This window comes from Oncorhynchus clarkii, chromosome 23 (assembly GCF_045791955.1).
Source record: "Oncorhynchus clarkii lewisi isolate Uvic-CL-2024 chromosome 23, UVic_Ocla_1.0, whole genome shotgun sequence".
Taxonomy (NCBI): Eukaryota; Metazoa; Chordata; class Actinopteri; order Salmoniformes; family Salmonidae; genus Oncorhynchus; species Oncorhynchus clarkii.
In genome coordinates, this window is record NC_092169.1 from 54,491,266 (window position 1) to 54,510,461 (window position 19,196).

The window sequence follows — 19,196 nt, forward strand, 5'->3', positions numbered from 1 at the left end:
GGCCTGAGTTCTGTCATTGAGATAATTACGAAATCATCAGCAAGGATCAGTACCCAAGCCTATCAGGACAGCTTATTCAACAGAATGACATGGTCTATATTACCCTATCAGGACAGCTTATTCAACAGAATAACATGGTCTATATTACCCTATCAGGACATAATAACATGGTCTATATTACCCCATCAGGACAGCTTATTCAACAGAATAACATGGTCTATATTACCCCATCAGGACAGCTTATTCAACAGAATAACATGGTCTATATTACCCTATCAGGACAGAATAACATGGTCTATATTACCCTATCGGGACAGCTTATTCAACAGAATAACATGGTCTATATTACCCCATCAGGACAGCTTATTCAACAGAATAACATGGTCTATATTACCCCATCAGGACAGAATAACATGGTCTATATTACCCTATCAGGACAGAATAACATGGTCTATATTACCCTATCGGGACAGAATAACATGGTCTATATTACCCTATCAGGACAGCTTATTCAACAGAATAACATGGTCTATATTACCCCATCAGGACAGAATAACATGGTCTATATTACCCTATCAGGACAGAATAACATGGTCTATATTACCCTATCAGGACAGAATAACATGGTCTATATTACCCTATCAGGACAGCTTATTCAACATAATAACATGGTCTACATTACCCTATCAGGACAGCTTATTCAACAGAATAACATGGTCTATATTACCCTATCAGGACAGAATAACATGGTCTATATTACCCTATCAGGACAGCTTATTCAACAGAATAACATGGTCTATATTACCCTATCAGGACAGCTTATTCAACAGAATAACATGGTCTATATTACCCCATCAGGACAGAATAACATGGTCTATATTACCCTATCAGGACAGAATAACATGGTCTATATTACCCTATCAGGACAGCTTATTCAACATAATAACATGGTCTACATTACCCTATCAGGACAGCTTATTCAACAGAATAACATGGTCTATATTACCCTATCAGGACAGAATAACATGGTCTATATTACCCTATCAGGACAGCTTATTCAACAGAATAACATGGTCTATATTACCCTATCAGGACAGCTTATTCAACAGAATAACATGGTCTATATTACCCTATCAGGACATAATAACATGGTCTATATTACCCTATCAGGACAGAATAACATGGTCTATATTACCCTATCAGGACAGCTTATTCAACAGAATAACATGGTTTACTGTATAAAAAGCTTTTGACAAGTCTACAGACATGGCAGTACTATTCCTTCTATCATCTAAGACAACTGCAACCAGCATGGTAGCCATAGTGGTGCTATCTAAACCCCAGTATGTCTTAGTCATATGTTTAAAGTACTTCTGACATCCTCCACATGTACACTAAACATGCTACTTGAAAAAGAAAATATGAGTAATCATAAAATATCAGACTCACAAAAAGACCTACTGATTAGGAACTAACTTAAGTTGTGTTGCGTCGGCTCAGTAAAGTCACTTTTTACTGTCCCAAAATTGGCAGAATAACGTGATCGGCTGGTAAACTAGTGTGTTCTGTATCAGGCCTTGCTGCTAGTAGGAGAACACATTCTCAACCAGGCTTTTGTGGTCTGCCAGAGGAAGAAAAGAACAGTTTTTGGATGGCAGCCAGGTATCACATATGCAGTGAAACAACACATGACGAGAGATGGACGGACTGTACTAGTCAAGGAGATTGAACTGCTAGACAAGGCACAAGGCACACAATGTGAACTGCAGCAAGACAAACAATGTGCTGTCATAAAATGACTTTTACCTTCAACAACCTTTGTCTCTATCTGATCAAGGAAAATGGATAGGTTACCGAAATCAGTAGAGGCAAGTTGATTGTTTGAAATAACTTTTATTATGTGTACTTTGTAAAAATACAAATCTACCAACTGACACAACAAGAGACACAAAGGGTAGAGAAACAGGAGCCTGGTTAAAAACAAGTTTTAACACAGCAAGAGACACAAAGTGTAAAGAAACAGGAGCCTGGTTAAAAGCAAGTTTTAACTGGACTAACTTTAGGACCCAGAAGTGTTCCTCTCGGTTAGTCACACCCTTTTATTGGAAAAAAAACAGTTTGTAAACTAGTACAGTACATTCTGTACAGTCAACCAACCACTGAGCTTCCCCACTGCTCATTCAACTGAAAAACATTCATTCACTGGTGTGATCACCAAGTACATTACATTTCCTGACTTCTGATTCAATAAGACCCACCAAACACCAGGGTGAAAGAGACTGGATCTCTGCCAGGGCCACGCTCAGTAGACAAACACTGTCGAGGAACACCGCAGAAAGAAATGCCATAAGAATAGAGCTGACATTTTAAAATGCTCTATTCTACTGGACATTACAGACAACATATAAGTTCCACAATACATTTCTATCCCAATATCCTGTAACATTGCACCCTGCTGATCAGACTCCTGGTAAACAACAGTCTGTACCTGGACTGTACTGATCAGACTCCTGGTAAACAGTCTGTCCCTGGACTGTACTGACCAGACCCCTGGCAAACAACAGTCTGTCCCTGGACTGTACTGATCAGACTCCTGGTAAACAGTCTGTCCTTGGTAGTGTAGGCAGAACACCTACAGCCCTGGTAGTGTAGACAGAACACCTACAGCCCTGGTAGTGTAGACAGAACACCTACAGCCCTGGTAGTGTAGACAGAACACCTACAGCCTGGTAGTGTAGACAGAACACCTACAGCCCTGGTAGTATAGACAGAACACCTACAGCCCTGGTAGTGTAGACAGAACACCTACAGCCTGGTAGTGTAGACAGAACACCTACAGCCCTGGTAGTGTAGACAGAACACATACAGCCCTGGTAGTGTAGACAGAACACCTACAGCCCTGGTAGTGTAGACAGAACACCTACAGCCCTGGTAGTGTAGACAGAACACCTACAGCCCTGGTAGTGTAGACAGAAGACCTACAGCCTGGTAGTGTAGACAGAATGGTGGTGATTTATTAACAAAACCTACCTCTCTCCCCCCTTGTCCTTTAATGACTGACTGCCTGATGTTATTGTGTGTGTGTCTGTATCTGCATATTGAGAGCAGCTCCGAGGGCATCGACACATGGACGTACTAGCACCGTCATCCAGAACATCAGCCTGTTCAGTCCCCTCCCTTCAGAATGAGATCAGCCTGTTCAGTCCCCTCCCTTCAGAATGAGATCAGCCTGTTCAGTCCCCTCCCTTCAGAATGAGATCAGCCTGTTCAGTCCCCTCCCTTCAGAATGAGATCAGCCTGTTCAGTCCCCTCCCTTCAGAATGAGATCAGCCTGTTCAGTCCCCTCCCTTCAGAATGAGATCAGCCTGTTCAGTCCCCTCCCTTCAGAATGAGATCAGCCTGTTCAGTCCCCTCCCTTCAGAATGAGATCAGCCTGTTCAGTCCCCTCCCTTCAGAATGAGATCAGCCTGTTCAGCCCCCTCCCTTCAGAATGAGATCAGCCTGTTCAGTCCCCTCCCTTCAGAATGAGATCAGCCTGTTCAGTCCCCTCCCTTCAGAATGAGATCAGCCTGTTCAGTCCCCTCCCTTCAGAATGAGATCAGCCTGTTCAGTCCCCTCCCTTCAGAATGAGATCAGCCTGTTCAGTCCCCTCCCTTCAGAATGAGATCAGCCTGTTCAGTCCCCTCCCTTCAGAATGAGATCAGCCTGTTCAGTCCCCTCCCTTCAGAATGAGATCAGCCTGTTCAGTCCCCTCCCTTCAGAATGAGATCAGCCTGTTCAGTCCCCTCCCTTCAGAATGAGATCAGCCTGTTCAGTCCCCTCCCTTCAGAATGAGATCAGCCTGTTCAGTCCCCTCCCTTCAGAATGAGATCAGCCTGTTCAGTCCCCTCCCTTCAGAATGAGATCAGCCTGTTCAGTCCCCTCCCTTCAGAATGAGATCAGCCTGTTCAGTCCCCTCCCTTCAGAATGAGATCAGCCTGTTCAGTCCCCTCCCTTCAGAATGAGATCAGCCTGTTCAGTCCCCTCCCTTCAGAATGAGATCAGCCTGTTCAGTCCCCTCCCTTCAGAATGAGTGGGGAATAACAGGCCTGTCTGTTTCTGCAGATGTTATTGTGCTGCCCTACATTCTCCTTGACCTTGGTATTTACAGTAATACAATTAGCCGGGTTCTAATTGTTTTCAACTGTGTGATAACAAATAATCCATTGTAATAATGTTATAAAACTGTAAATAACTCGAATACAATTGATTCTGTATATTTGTATTTCAATATTTAATAAATGATAATCCAAGTACGTCATGTTTTCATTTTAATACATAGGAAGAGGATTCCTTAATCTTATTTAGTTTATTTTAAAAAACACGAATGCATCAATTTCCCCACTATAACATGATTAATTACTCAATTCATAATTCATTGCAGTGATAAAGTTTGTTTTTTTTAGGTCACAACAATAGCTCTCTCGTATCAGGGTGTTCCTTCCTCCAGTTAGTGACCACAGCTAAACATTGGCCAATAACAGGCAGGAACATCCTTCCCTGTGGGAATGACACAACAAATGACAATAAAGCAAATGTGTTGGAAATAAAGTAGTGTTCTGTGGTCAACGTGTTCTTCCAGTGGTGACCAGCTAGCGGCTACTGAGCAGGTCTTTATTTGGACCTCTAAGACGGAGTAAATCCCAAAAGCTGTTCGATTGGTTTGTAACGCCACTCATCTGCTTCCAGCTCTTCAACCAAACTGGCCAGTTTCTCCATTCTAGATACCTGTTGATCTAAAAAAACAGATCAGTGAAATGTGCTGTTAGATCAAAGCATTGCAGTTGTTTGTATCCCTTACCAGAGTTATTTTTCCCTAAACAACAAATACGACCTAAATAGCACCTTATTCCCTATATAGTGGGATACTTTTGACCAGGCCCATAGGGCTCCGGTTGAAAGTAGTCCACTATATATAGGGAATAGGGTGCCATTTGAGATGCATTCTTAGGCATTAATTTTTAAAACATTTTTTAAAGACAACTGCAATAAAATAACTGAATGAAGAGACTGATGGACTTACCGTGCTTCACCTGTTTCAGTGTTGACGCCACCTGGTAGCTGAACACAGACTCACACAGAAATCTGTCTGAGCCGTCTGAAGACACAAGAATTCATGTTCAATATCACATCAATAACTGTTACGCCTTCCTCAACTAGCACATGTTACAAAATACTGTAGTGGTAGTAGACAAGTTAGCCCTGAGATAGTTTAAACAACAAGAATGGAAACGTGCCTTCTGGATCACAACCCAAACCAGCACACGCACACGCATGCACGCGCGCACACAAACTCACACACACATGCACGCACACACGCACTCACACTACTATTAGGCTATAGATCTATTATATAACATAACGTATTATAGTATATGGTTTTGTGGTACAAACTATTTAATACCCAATCCTCCGGGCGAGCACAATCCTCAGTAATTATTGAGTGAGTAAGTAAGTAGAGGAGTTGGCTAAAACGTGATATAACTCCTCACATTATGCCAACATGTGCCACCGTTCAGTTTGCTGGAGAATAAAAAGACGAGCCAAAATAATCAACTAGCACACAATGTGTCACAAATGGCACTCTGTTTCCTAGACAGTGCACTACTGTTGACCATGGCCCTAGACAGTGCACTACTGTTGACCATGGCCCTAGACAGTGCACTACTGTTGACCATGGCCCTAGACAGTGCACTACTGTTGACCATGGCCCTAGACAGTGCACTACTGTTGACCATGGCCCTAGACAGTGCACTACTGTTGACCATGGCCCTAGACAGTGCACTACTGTTGACCATGGCCCTAGACAGTGCACTACTGTTGACCATGGCCCTAGACAGTTGACTACTGTTGACCATGGCCCTAGACAGTGCACTACTGTTGACCATGGCCCTAGACAGTGCACTACTGTTGACCAAGGCCCTAGATAGTGGACTACTGTTGACAATGGCCCTAGACAGTGGACTACTGTTGACCATGGCCATAGACATGTTGACCATGACCCTAGACAGTGCACTACTGTTGACCATGGCCCTAGACAGTGCACTACTGTTGACCATGTCCTTAGACAGTGGACTCCTGTTGACCATGGCCCTACACATGTTGACCATGGCCCTAGACAGTGGACTACTGTTGACCATGGCCCTAGACATGTTGACCATGGCCCTAGACAGTGGACTACTGTTGAACATGGCCCTAGACAGTGGACTACTGTTGACCATGGCCCTAGACAATGGACTACTGTTGACCATGGCCCTAGACAGTGGACTACTGTTGACCATGGCCCTAGACAGTGCACTACTATTAACCATGGCCCTAGACAGTGCACTACTGTTGACCATGGCCCTAGACATGTTGACCATGGCCCTAGACATGTTGACCATGGCCCTAGACATGTTGACCATGGCCCTAGACATGTTGACCATAGCCCTAGACATGTTGACCATGACCCTACACAGTGGACTACTGTTGACCATGGCCCTAGACAGTGGACTACTGTTGACCATGGCCCTAGACAATGGACTACTGTTGACCATGGCCCTAGACAGTGGACTACTGTTGACCATGGCCCTAGACAGTGCACTACTGTTGACCATGGCCCTAGACAGTGCACTACTGTTGACTATGGCCCTAGACATGTTGACCATAGCCCTAGACATGTTGACCATGGCCCTAGACAGTGCACTACTGTTGACCATGGCCCTAGACAGTGCACTACTGTTGACCATGGCCCACATGATATTAGTGCTCCTCACATTATGCCAACATGTGCCACCGTTCAGTTTGCTGGAGAATAAAAAGACGAGCCAAAATAATCAACTAGCACACAATGTGTCACAAATGGCACTCTGTTTCCTAGACAGTGCACTACTGTTGACCATGGCCCTAGACAGTGCACTACTGTTGACCATGGCCCTAGACAGTGCACTACTGTTGACCATGGCCCTAGACAGTTGACTACTGTTGACCATGGCCCTAGACAGTGCACTACTGTTGACCAAGGCCCTAGACAGTGCACTACTGTTGACCAAGGCCCTAGATAGTGGACTACTGTTGACAATGGCCCTAGACAGTGGACTACTGTTGACCATGGCCATAGACATGTTGACCATGGCCCTAGACAGTGCACTACTGTTGACCATGGCCCTAGACAGTGCACTACTGTTGACCATGTCCTTAGACAGTGGACTCCTGTTGACCATGGCCCTACACATGTTGACCATGGCCCTAGACAGTGGACTACTGTTGACCATGGCCCTAGACATGTTGACCATGGCCCTAGACAGTGGACTACTGTTGACCATGGCCCTAGACAGTGGACTACTGTTGACCATGGCCCTAGACAATGGACTACTGTTGACCATGGCCCTAGACAGTGCACTACTATTGACCATGGCCCTAGACAGTGCACTACTGTTGACCATGGCCCTAGACATGTTGACCATGGCCCTAGACATGTTGACCATGGCCCTAGACATGTTGACCATGGCCCTAGACATGTTGACCATGGCCCTAGACATGTTGACCATAGCCCTAGACATGTTGACCATGGCCCTAGACAGTGCACTACTGTTGACCATGGCCCTAGACAGTGCACTACTGTTGACCATGGCCCACATGATATTAGTGCACAAGGTAGGATTAGGTTCTTCAACTGGCGGCCCATGGACCGAATTCGGTCCCCCCCATTTTCAATGTTGGCCAAAAGAATCAAACATTGTGAAATCTGTTCCCAAGTAGTCCTGTGCAGAATAGAGAGACACATCTGATCATATACAGTATACAAGTAAGCAAGGTTTGATATAATATTTGACTAAAACAATCTGTTTGGCCTTTTTGCGGTCAATTTGCAGTCTGATTATGTTCAGGCCCCTGACCATCCACTCAAGTAAAAACAAAAATCATCCCGCGGCTGAATCTAGTTGATGATCCCTGGTATAGGGAATAGGGTGCCATTTATTAATCATTTTTTAATATATATTTTTTTATTTTATTTAACTAGGCAAGTCAGTTAAGAACAAATTCTTATTTACAAGGACGACCTACCCCGGGCCAAACCCTCCCCTAACCCGGATGACGCTGGACCAATTGTGCGCCGCCCTATGGCACAGGCCCCAAAAACAAAGTGGAAAAGAACCCCAACCCTGGCCACCAGCTTCACTGCTGTCCCACTTAACAGTGAGCCCAATAGTCCTCTGAACACCCAGTGCTTTCCAGCACAATGATCCAAACTAAGACATTCATTACAACACAATGTTTGATTTGGGGTCTATGAGGTAACAAAGGATGGGGCACCCTATCCTAATATAGTGTACAACTCTGGCACATAAGGCTCTGGTCAAAATTAGTGCACAACGTAGGTAATAGGGTGTCATTTGGGATGCACAAAGCAGGGGCAAGGAGCCAGATGGCCCATTGGGTTCAAACAAACAGATCCTCTTGTGTGATGTGACAAAACTGGTGGTGGGTGTTGTGGGCTGACTCATTGGCAGAGCACTGACTGCTTGCTGGTGCCCATGTACGTCCTCTGTTGGATGAAGATCCAACTATGATGCAAAGGATCATGGGTCACCAACTCTAGATCAAAGGATCACTAACTACACTTGACTTGGAGCCAGATTGATTTGGGTGTGAGGGAAGTGGTGCACACTGGCGATGCGCGTTGTGGGGTGACGTTGGGGCAGAGCATTGACTGTCGCTGGTAGCAGTGCACGTCCTCCTGGAGGAAGAGCCAACGCATGGTACGCATGGTAGCTAGGTCATTAAGGGAACAGTGAAAAGTTCCAGGGACACATTGTTTATCTTGTGGGTAAAATCCAGACAAGCTACACTTGACTTGAAGCCAGATAGAATAGTTGTAAGAGAAGTGTGACTAGGCAGATGTACAGAAGGGGCAAGTATTCAGAACCACACACACATGTACAGTAGCTAACCACACACACACACACACACACACACACACACACACACACACACACACACACACACACACACACACACACATTAATCCATCTGAAACACACAACATCACTGTATATGGGATATGAGCACGATTAATATTGCAATCAGAGCCAAGAACAATGTTCAGAATGTTGCAGGTAGAATGTACAGAACAGACAAGGTTTTCTAGAACTCCAAAAGAATCCTCATCACCGGTCTTGTGTCTTGCAACGTTCTGAACCTATATTCCAAAGCCACTGGTGATTGGCCTGTGTCAAAGAAAGCCTACCTTCCATCATCTCCCCGGCTCCTTTGGGATACGTGTAGAGGACCTTACGCGGGGGGATGAGTTCAGACGCGCTGAATCCAGAGCCAGTCACGGAGCTCCCACTAACCCCTCCGGCAGAGGAGGATGAGGAGGAGGCTGCCATTCCGACTGAGGAAGAGGAACAACGGCAAAATCATGATCACCAAGTTCAGAGTCGTGTATTGCGGATAAATACAGTCCCAAATGACCAGCAATATTTATTCAAAGTAAATTTAGCTAACGTTAGCTGAGCAGCATTAGCACAGATAGAACACGTTATACAAATCTTTGTCATATTACATTAGCATGACTAGCTAGCTAACGTTGGCTAACAACACAAGGCTAACAACATTATGAATAATAAACTGACAAACATAGCATGAAACATGAAACACAGCGCATTTACTACTGAAGCAAACTTTCCGCAAAATAAATCAGACATAAGATTATTATTGAAGTGATGAACCTACCTACCACTGGTGATGGAGAAAGCGGTTGTTTATGTTTCTGGTTAGCTACCCCAACAATAACCCCCGCTTTACGGCTTGGGCGACATATAAATCAAATGTTGATATCGGCGCATCATTCATTTGTTGCGAGCGCGGAATGTTTATCCATGCGGTTTAGAGATCAGCGACGACGTAATCAGCTGGTTACTTTACGTCAAACTGCCGTATGTCGCAAAACAGCCAAAGAGCCAACACGTAGTTGGCAGCTACTATTCACTACAGTATATCTCGTTTTATTTACTGTTCAAGATAACTGCTACAATGGAAATCTTACGTCCATCATTGATCAACATAAGTGGAAGAGTATACAGAAGAAATACGATCAAAGAAGACCAGTATGAAGAGGGTGAAGAGGACGACTCCTACATGGGACCACCAGGTAGCTAGGTCCTCAGTGCTAGCCATTATACCTCAGTGGTGCTAGCTCCCTACACCCCCAGCTAACTATAGCTAGCTAGATAAGACAGATGGCTACAATACTGTACAGTACTACCAGATTATTGACTTTATTCTACTGAGACTTAGCTAGTTATAGCTGACCAATTGACCACCACATTGTGTTGTGGGATGCTTGTCTCCTCTAAATGTAGCTGTCTCCTCTCCCATTTGTCCCTGCTGCACCTATTATGGAACACCAACATGTTCTTGCCAATCTCACAAATGCACTTTGTTGTTTTGATTAGCAAGTGAACAGTTTGACGAAGAAGTAGAGTTCTGTGACAGCCACTCCATAGAACAGACGGACAAAGGTTTCAGCTGTGCCATTGATGTCCCAAGTGTTCTTTACAAGTGAGTTACAAACACCATGTAGGCTATGCGCCCTAAATGGTACCCTATCCCCTATTTGGTGCACTACGTTTGACCAGAGCCCTAAGGGAATAGGGTGCCATTTGGGATGCACGTCATGAGTCGATGACTGCATATGAGGTTGTTAGTCCATTTTAGAATCCGGGACTAAATGACCCACACTCTCGTCTCTAACACGTGAGCTCAACATTTCCGAACCGTCCCATTACAGATGAAAATGTTGAATAAACCTCATTTTGATTTACATTACCCGTTGTCCACAGGGAAGCGTTTTGTAGCCGGACTTTCAGTACGCTGGTCTGCATATGGTTCTGTTGGTTTGGAGTTTCAATACTTCACGCAATTCGTATGTGACGTAAACATTTCAGCACAATATGTAAACAATGGCCAAGTGTAACCGCACCAGAGACCGAACGTTGCAGCACAATATGTAAACAATGGCCAAGTGTAACCGCACCAGAGACCGAACGTTGCAGCACAATATGTAAACAATGGCCAAGTGTAACTGCACCAGAGACCGAACGTTGCAGCACAATATGTAAACAATGGCCAAGTGTAACCGCACCAGAGACCGAACGTTGCAGCACAATATGTAAACAATGGCCAAGTGTAACCGCACCAGAGACCGAACGTTGCAGCACAATATGTAAACAATGGCCAAGTGTAACCGCACCAGAGACCGAACGTTGCAGCACAATATGTAAACAATGGCCAAGTGTAACCGCACCAGAGACCGAACGTTGCAGACTTTTAATTTGCAGTTAGCACTTCCAGCTGATTGCGAAAGGAAACGTGGTTCAGGCGACAACGTTTGGCTACGTGCCATGCATCAGAAGATTGAAAATACATACACACTTTGCCCGTGCTCATTTCACATACACTATATCTACAACAGTATGTGGACACCCCTTCAAACTGTCTCTGGAAGCAACGTCAGCAGATATGTGGACACCCTTTCAAATTAGAGGATTAGGCTATTTCAGCCCCACCCGTTGTTGACAGGTGTATAAAATCGAGCACACAGCCATGCAATCTCCACAGACAAACATTGGCAGTAGAATGGCCTTCCTGAAGAGCTCAGTGACTTTCAACGTGGCACCGTCATAGGATGCTACCTTCTAACAAGTCAGTTTGTCAAATTTCTGCCCTGCTAGAGCTTCCCCTGTCGACAGTAAGTGCTGTTAATGTGAAGTGGAAATGTCTAGGAGCAGCAACGGCTCAACCGCGAAGTGGTAGGCCACACAAGCTCACAGAACGGGACCGCCTAGTGCTGAAGCACGTATCGCATAAAAATCGTCTGTCCTCGGTTGCAACACTCACTACCGACTTCCAAACTGTCTCTGGAAGCAACGTCAGCACAATAACTGTTCGGGAGCTTCATGAACTGGGTTTCCGTGGCCGAGCAGCCGCACACAAGCCTAAGATCGCAATGCCAAGCTTCGACTGGAGTTTATTTATTTTATTTTACCTTTATTTTACTAGGCAAGTCAGTTAAGAACAAATTCTTATTTTCAATGATGGCCTAACTGCCTGTTCAGGGGCAGAACGACAGATTTTGTACCTTGTCAGCTTGGGGATTTGAACTTGCAACCTTTCGGTTACTAGTCCAATGCTCTAACCACTAGGCTACCTTGCCACCCCAGGGGTGTAAAGCTTGCGGCCATTGGACTCTGGAGCAGTGGAAATGCGTTCTCTGGAGTGATGAATCACGCTTCACCATCTGGCAGTCCGACGGACGAATCTGGGTTTGGCGGATGCCAGGAGAACACTACCTGCCCCAATGTATAATGCCAACTGCAAAGTTTGGTGGATGAGGAGTGATAGTCTGGGGCTGTTTTTCATGGTTCGGGCCCCTTAGTTCCAGTGAAGGGTAGTCTTAACAGTACAGCATACAATGACATTCTAGACAATTCTGTGCTTCAACTTTGTGGCAACAGTTTGGGGAAGGCCCCTTTCCTGTTTCAGCATGACAATGCCCCTGTGCACAAAGAGAGGTCCATAAAGAAATGTTTTATCGAGATTGGTGTGGAAGAACTTGACTGGCCTGCACAGAGCCCTGACCGCAACCCAATCGAACACCTTTAGGATGAATTGAAACACCGACTGCGAGCCAGGACTAATTACCCAACATCCGTGCCTGACCTCACTAATGCTCTTGTGGCTGAATGGAAGCATGCCCCCACAACAATGTTCCAACATCTAGTGGAAAGCCTTCCCAGAACAGTGGAGGCTGTTATAGCAGCAAAGAGGGGGGGACCAACTCCATATTAATGCCCATGATTTGGGAATGAGATGTTTGAACAGGTGTCCACATACTTTTGGCCATGTAGTGTAGCAGGAATACAAGCTGACAGAGTCAAACAGACCGACGCCCCATAAAGTCTGGTTAATAATCCTCTGTGTTTATCTCCACTTCCTACCGTCACATTTAAATATCATTTTATTCAACATTCTGGCTTGTAGTTAAGACTACATGAGGTAACCGTGGTAACAGCGTAATATTTTAGGCAAATTAGGTGTTTGTGTGTGTTTGTTTCATTAGGGCTATGTGTACATCTTCAATGAAAATCAAGGATACGGTGTACTAACCAGAGAAGTGTTGTTGTTGTTGTTTTTAACAGATACATCATCGGAAGGAAAGGAGAGACACGTAGAAGACTCGAGGCAGACACAAAGACAGACATCCACATTCCAAAACAAGGAGTGGAAGGACAGATCGGTGAGTGGCGTTTTATTAGCGGAGAGACCAGTACCTCTGGTCCAGGGCTTGAGCCCTCTTTCAGCCTTCTTGAAGAAGGGTCAAGGCCTCACGTAACGCCCTGGACCAGAGCTTGGAGACCAGCCCAAACCAGAGGTCTATAGTAAAGATACTGGTGCAACACTGTAGCCTCGTCCCATATTATGACTGTTTGTGCTGTCTCACCAACTCCTGTGGTCGGAATTACAAGACAATTAATGTTTTTATTTTATTTAACCTTTATTTAACTAGGCAAGTGATTAACAATGACTATAGGAGTTCACTATGCAAGCAAAAACAGATCTGGGACCAGTCTAGCAAAACTCTTCTTTCTCTATCTCTGGGAATTTCAGTGGTTTTCTGTCAGCAGTCAACTCATATTTTACTTGCTATATTGTATTTACTTTGCCACCATGGCCTTTTTTTGCCTTTACCTCCCTTATCTCACCTCATTTGCTCACATTGTATATAGACTTGTTTATACTGTATTATTGACTGTATGTTTGTTTTACTCCATGTGTAACTCCGTGTCGTTGTATGTGTCTAACTGCTTTGCTTTATCTTGGCCAGGTCGCAATTGTAAATGAGAACTTGTTCTCAACTTGCCTACCTGGTTAAATAAAGGTGAAATAAATAAAATAAAAATGAATGAGTGTAGTACTAAAAGTCAGCCAAGAACGTGGTTCCAGCAACCACGCAAAACTCAAGACATTATCCATGAACCTCTGCTCTTCTCCGAAGGGCTAGAATCATGGGATATCAAAAATAAAAGTCTCACATTCACAGTCACACAATAACGGTCTCGCATTGTTCCAGTGATCACTGGCTCCCAGAAGGCCGCGGTGTCCTCTGCCGTGACTCGTGTCGAACTCCTGGTGCAGAGCTTTCGCAAGAAGCAGCCGTTCACCCACTTCCTGTCGTTCGCTCTTAACCACCCTCAAGTTCAGGATGGATTCCTGAGGTTTAAAGAGGAGGTGTTGGAGCAGTGTTCTCAGGTAAGGAAGAGTGTGTGTGTGTGTGTGTGTGTGTGTGTGTGTGTGTGTGTGTGTCAGTGAGTGCGTTCATGGCGGATGGGAGGGATGACAATCTGTAAAATCGTGCATAATACTCTCAAACTCCAGTTTGAGACTTGACTATATTCCATTCATGTTTATATTGACTGAATAGCTATCAGAGATCTTGGGTCCCTGTTTTAGTTTCTCTGGTTGTCTGGTTCTAAGGGTTAAATTGTGCAGATCTAGGATCAGCTTCCTCTTCCTCCAATACTAATCTCAACCATTAGTGGAGGGAATGCCAAACGGACCTAAGATCGGTGTCTAAGGGCAACTTCACCCTACAGTGTTTCTCTGTGCGGTCAGTTCATCGCTGGTCTCTCTCCTCTCTTGTTAAGGACCACGGAGTAGATGGAAGCATCTTCCAGAACCCTGCTAAGCTCCATCTAACAGTCGGCACCCTGGCCCTGCTGAACGACCTGGAAGTGACCCAAGCATGTAAACAACTCCAGCACTGTCAGGACTTTATCAAGTACGTATGACTGACTGACAACTGGGTCATGTTCATTAGGAATCAAACAGATGAAAACAGACTGAAACAGGGAGGGACTATCCCTATCTAGATTGTATAAAAAATTGAGTTGGAGCCAGGAACACATGTTATGTTATGTCATGTAACACACATTATGTCATGTTATGTAACACACATTATGTCATGTTATGTCAAGTAACACATTATGTTATGTAACTCATGTTATGTCATGTTATGTCATATTATGTAACACACATGTTATGTCATGTAACACACGGTATGTCATGTAACACACGCTATGTCATGTAACACACGTTATGTCATGTAACACGTTATGTCATGTAACACACGTTATGTCATGTAACACACACGTTATGTCATGTAACACACGTTATGTCATGTAACACATGTTATGTCATGTAACACATGTTATGTCATGTAACACACATTATGTCATGTCAAGTAACACATTGTCTTGTTATGTTATTTCAAGTAACACGTTATGTCATGTCATGTAACACACGCTATGTCATGTAACACATTATGTCATGTAACACACGTTATTCTTGTAACACATGTTATGTCATGTAACACATGTTATGTCATGTAACACACATTATGTCATGTCAAGTAACACATTGTCTTGTTATGTTATGTCAAGTAACACGTTATGTCATGTCATGTAACACACGCTATGTCATGTAACACATTATGTCATGTAACACACGTTATTCTTGTAACACATGTTATGTCATGTAACACATGTTATGTCATGTAACACACATTATGTCATGTCAAGTAACACATTGTCTTGTTATGTTATTTCAAGTAACACGTTATGTCATGTCATGTAACACACGCTATGTCATGTAACACATTATGTCATGTAACACACGTTATTCTTGTAACACATGTTATGTCATGTAACACACATGTTATGTCATGTAACACACATTATGTCATGTCAAGTAACACATTGTCTTGTTATGTTATGTCAAGTAACACGTTATGTCATGTAACACGTTATGTCATGTAACACACGTTATGTCATGTAACACACATTATGTCATGCCAAGTAACACATTGTCTTGTTATGTTATGTCAAGTAACACGTTATGTCATGTAACACATGTTATGTCATGTAACACATGTTATGTCAAGTAACACGTTATGTCATGTAACACATGTTATGTCATGTAACACATGTTATGTCAAGTAACACGTTATGTCATGTAACACATGTTATGTCATGTAACACGTGTTATGTCAAGTAACACGTTATGTCATGTAACACATGTTATGTCATGTAACACACGTTATGTCATGTAACACACATTATGTCATGCCAAGTAACACATTGTCTTGTTATGTTATGTCAAGTAACACGTTATGTCATGTAACACATGTTATGTCATGTAACACATGTTATGTCAAGTAACACGTTATGTCATGTAACACATGTTATGTCATGTAACACATGTTATGTCAAGTAACACGTTATGTCATGTAACACACGTTATTCTTGTAACACATTATGTCATGTTTCAGGACCATCACAGAAGGGAAGCCTCTCCCGCTGGAGGTGACAGGGATTGAGTACATGAACGATGACCCAGCCATGGTGGATGTCCTGTATGCCAAGGTCCAAGTGAAAGATGGTTCGGACAAGTAAGAGTCTGGTTCCTGGATACTCTCATGTCTCTTTCTTTAACCACAGTTTGTACCACAGTGACTCTGGCTCCTTGAAAAGCACTATATACAGTGCCTTTGGGAAAAGTATTCAGTATTCAGACCTCTTGACACAGCCTTATTCTAAAATGGATTAAATACAACAAAAAACCTCTGCGATCTACACACAATACCCCATAATGACATCACAATACCCCATAATGACAACACAATACCCCATAATGACATCACAATACCCCATAATGACATCACAATACCCCATAATGACAACACAATACCCCATAATGACATCACAATACCCCATAATGACATCACAATACCCCATAATGACATCACAATACCCCATAATGACAACACAATACCCCATAATGACATCACAATACCCCATAATGACATCACAATACCCCATAATGACATCACAATACCCCATAATGACATCACAATACCCCATAATGACATCACAATACCCCATAATGACATCACAATACCCCATAATGACATCACAATACCCCATAATGACACACAATACCCCATAATGACATCACAATACCCCATAATGACACACAATACCCCATAATGACACACAATACCCCATAATGACATCACAATACCCCATAATGACATCACAATACACCATAATGACATCACAATACACCATAATGACATCACAATACACCAAAATGACAAAGCAAAAACTGATTTTTAAAATGATTTGCAAATGTATTAAAAATAAAAAACTGAAATACGTTATTTACGTAAGTATTCAGATACTTTGCTATGAGACTTGAAATTGAGCTCAGGTGCATCCTGTTTCTATTGATCATCCTTGATATGTTTTGAAAAATTGATTGAAGTTCACCTGTGGTAAATTCAATTGATAGGACATGATTTGGAAAGGCACACACCTGTCTATATAAGGTCCCACAGTTGTCAGTGCATGACAGAATGTTCTTGAGTGGCTCAGCCAGAGCCTGGACTTGAACCTGATCGATTGATCTCTGGAGAGACCTGAAAATAGCTGTGCAGCGACACTCCCCATCCAACCTGACAGAACTTGAGAGGATCTGCAGAGAAGAATAGGAGTCCTGGGGAACTCCCCAAATACAGGTGTGTCAAGCTTGTAGCGTCATACCCAAGAAGAGTTGAAGCTGTAATCGCTGCCAAAGGTGCTTCAACAAAGTTCTGAGTAAAGGGTCTGAGTACTTATGTAAATGTGCTATTTATGTTTTATGTTTTTAATACATTTGCAAACATTTCTAAAAACCTGTTTTTTCTTTGTCATTATGGTGTATTGTGATGTCATTATGGTGTATTGTGACGTCATTATGGGGTATTGTGATGTCATTATGGTGTATTTTGATGTCATTATGGTGTATTGTGTATAGATTGTTGAGGGGGGAAACAATTTAGTCCATTTTAGAATAAGTCTGCAACGTAACAAAATGTGGAAAAAGTCAAGGGGTCTGAGTACTTAACGAATGCACTGTAAATACCATGTAGTATAATTAGTATTTTTACAGTTGACTTTTTTTAATGACAGATTGAGTGACAATTAGTACATTAAAATGATGTTCATCGATAGGATGTCAACAGTGTGAGAGGGTTGCTCCCAGGTAACAACAACTAACTCTTGTGTTGACTGTCTGTGTTGACTGTGTGTTGACTGTCTGCTGTGCAGGCTGCAGACCATTGTGGAGCGGCTGGTGGACCACTTTGTTTCCTCAGGGCTGATGGTCAGAGAATGGGACAGAGTGAAACTGCACGGCACTGTGATGAACACTCTGTTCAGGAAGGATGCTTCAGGTAGGATGAAGAAAGTGGTTTTTGTCTATGGCCATCACTGATGTGTGTTTTAGGTATGTGTATTGGAGCTTCATCTTGAAAACAAGGACACTTACTAGAGTACACACACACACACAAACACACGTACTTGAAATGAAAATGCAAAATAAGTGTCACTGCTCTCTCAAAACAGCCTTTCCTCTGTGTAAAACTGTGTAAAACTGACCCAGAGTATCCTCCTGATAATGTGAGCCTGTTTCCCTCATTCTCCTCCCACTCAGAAAGATGGACATTAAGTCAGTCACTGGACACAGTCAGTCAGCATAAAGATGGACATTAAGTCAGTCACTGGACACAGTCAGTCAGCATAAAGATGGACATTAAGTCAGTCACTGGGCACGGTCACTGCATAAAGATGGACATTAAGTCAGTCACTGGACACGGAGTCAGTCAGCATAAAGATGGACATTAAGTCAGAGTCACTGGGCACGGAGTCAGTCAGCATAAAGATGGACATTAAGTCAGTCACTGGGCACGGAGTCAGTCAGCATAAAGATGGACATTAAGTCAGTCACTGGGCACGGAGTCAGTCAGCATAAAGATGGACATTAAGTCAGTCACTGGGCACGGAGTCACAGCATAAAGATGGACATTAAGTCAGTCACTGGACACGGAGTCAGTCAGCATAAAGATGGACATTAAGTCAGTCACTGGGCACGGAGTCACAGCATAAAGATGGACATTAAGTCAGTCACTGGACACGGAGTCAGTCAGCATAAAGATGGACATTAAGTCAGTCACTGGACACGGAGTCAGTCAGCATAAAGATGGACATTAAGTCAGTCACTGGGCACGGAGTCAG

At 43.4% G+C, this 19,196-nt stretch overlaps 2 protein-coding genes across 4 annotated transcripts in view; one reads left to right on the forward strand and one right to left on the reverse strand.

The window, feature by feature from the left end:
• Positions 1–4,242: 4,242 nt before the first annotated feature.
• LOC139382068 (anaphase promoting complex subunit 16) lies at positions 4,243–9,904 on the reverse strand. 2 transcript variants are annotated; one of them, XM_071126037.1, is made up of 4 exons: positions 9,761–9,904; positions 9,269–9,415; positions 5,063–5,137; positions 4,243–4,775 (listed from the first exon to the last, which is right to left on the reverse strand). In XM_071126037.1, exons 2-4 carry the CDS (start codon positions 9,408–9,410, stop codon positions 4,666–4,668), a joined length of 327 nt encoding a protein of 108 aa, XP_070982138.1. In that variant the 5' UTR covers positions 9,411–9,415; positions 9,761–9,904; the 3' UTR covers positions 4,243–4,665. The 2 variants fall into 2 exon arrangements, with proteins under 2 accessions (XP_070982138.1, XP_070982139.1); XM_071126038.1 differs by having other exon boundaries at positions 4,250–4,767; positions 9,761–9,882.
• Positions 9,905–9,969: 65 nt separating this feature from the next.
• Positions 9,970–19,196, forward strand: part of LOC139382066 (activating signal cointegrator 1 complex subunit 1) — a 33,016-nt gene continuing 23,789 nt past the window's right edge. The window contains exons 1-8 of one of the 2 annotated variants that reach the window (XM_071126036.1): positions 9,970–10,174; positions 10,479–10,584; positions 13,224–13,321; positions 14,156–14,334; positions 14,730–14,863; positions 16,412–16,531; positions 18,231–18,355; positions 18,616–18,711. In XM_071126036.1, coding sequence (XP_070982137.1) covers positions 10,057–10,174; positions 10,479–10,584; positions 13,224–13,321; positions 14,156–14,334; positions 14,730–14,863; positions 16,412–16,531; positions 18,231–18,355; positions 18,616–18,674 — 939 coding nt within the window. In that variant the 5' untranslated portion in view covers positions 9,970–10,056 and the 3' untranslated portion in view covers positions 18,675–18,711. Of the gene's footprint in view, positions 10,175–10,478; positions 10,585–13,223; positions 13,322–14,155; positions 14,335–14,729; positions 14,864–16,411; positions 16,532–18,230; positions 18,356–18,615; positions 18,712–19,196 lie in introns of those variants that run through there. The other variant, XM_071126035.1, reaches the window with a different exon arrangement.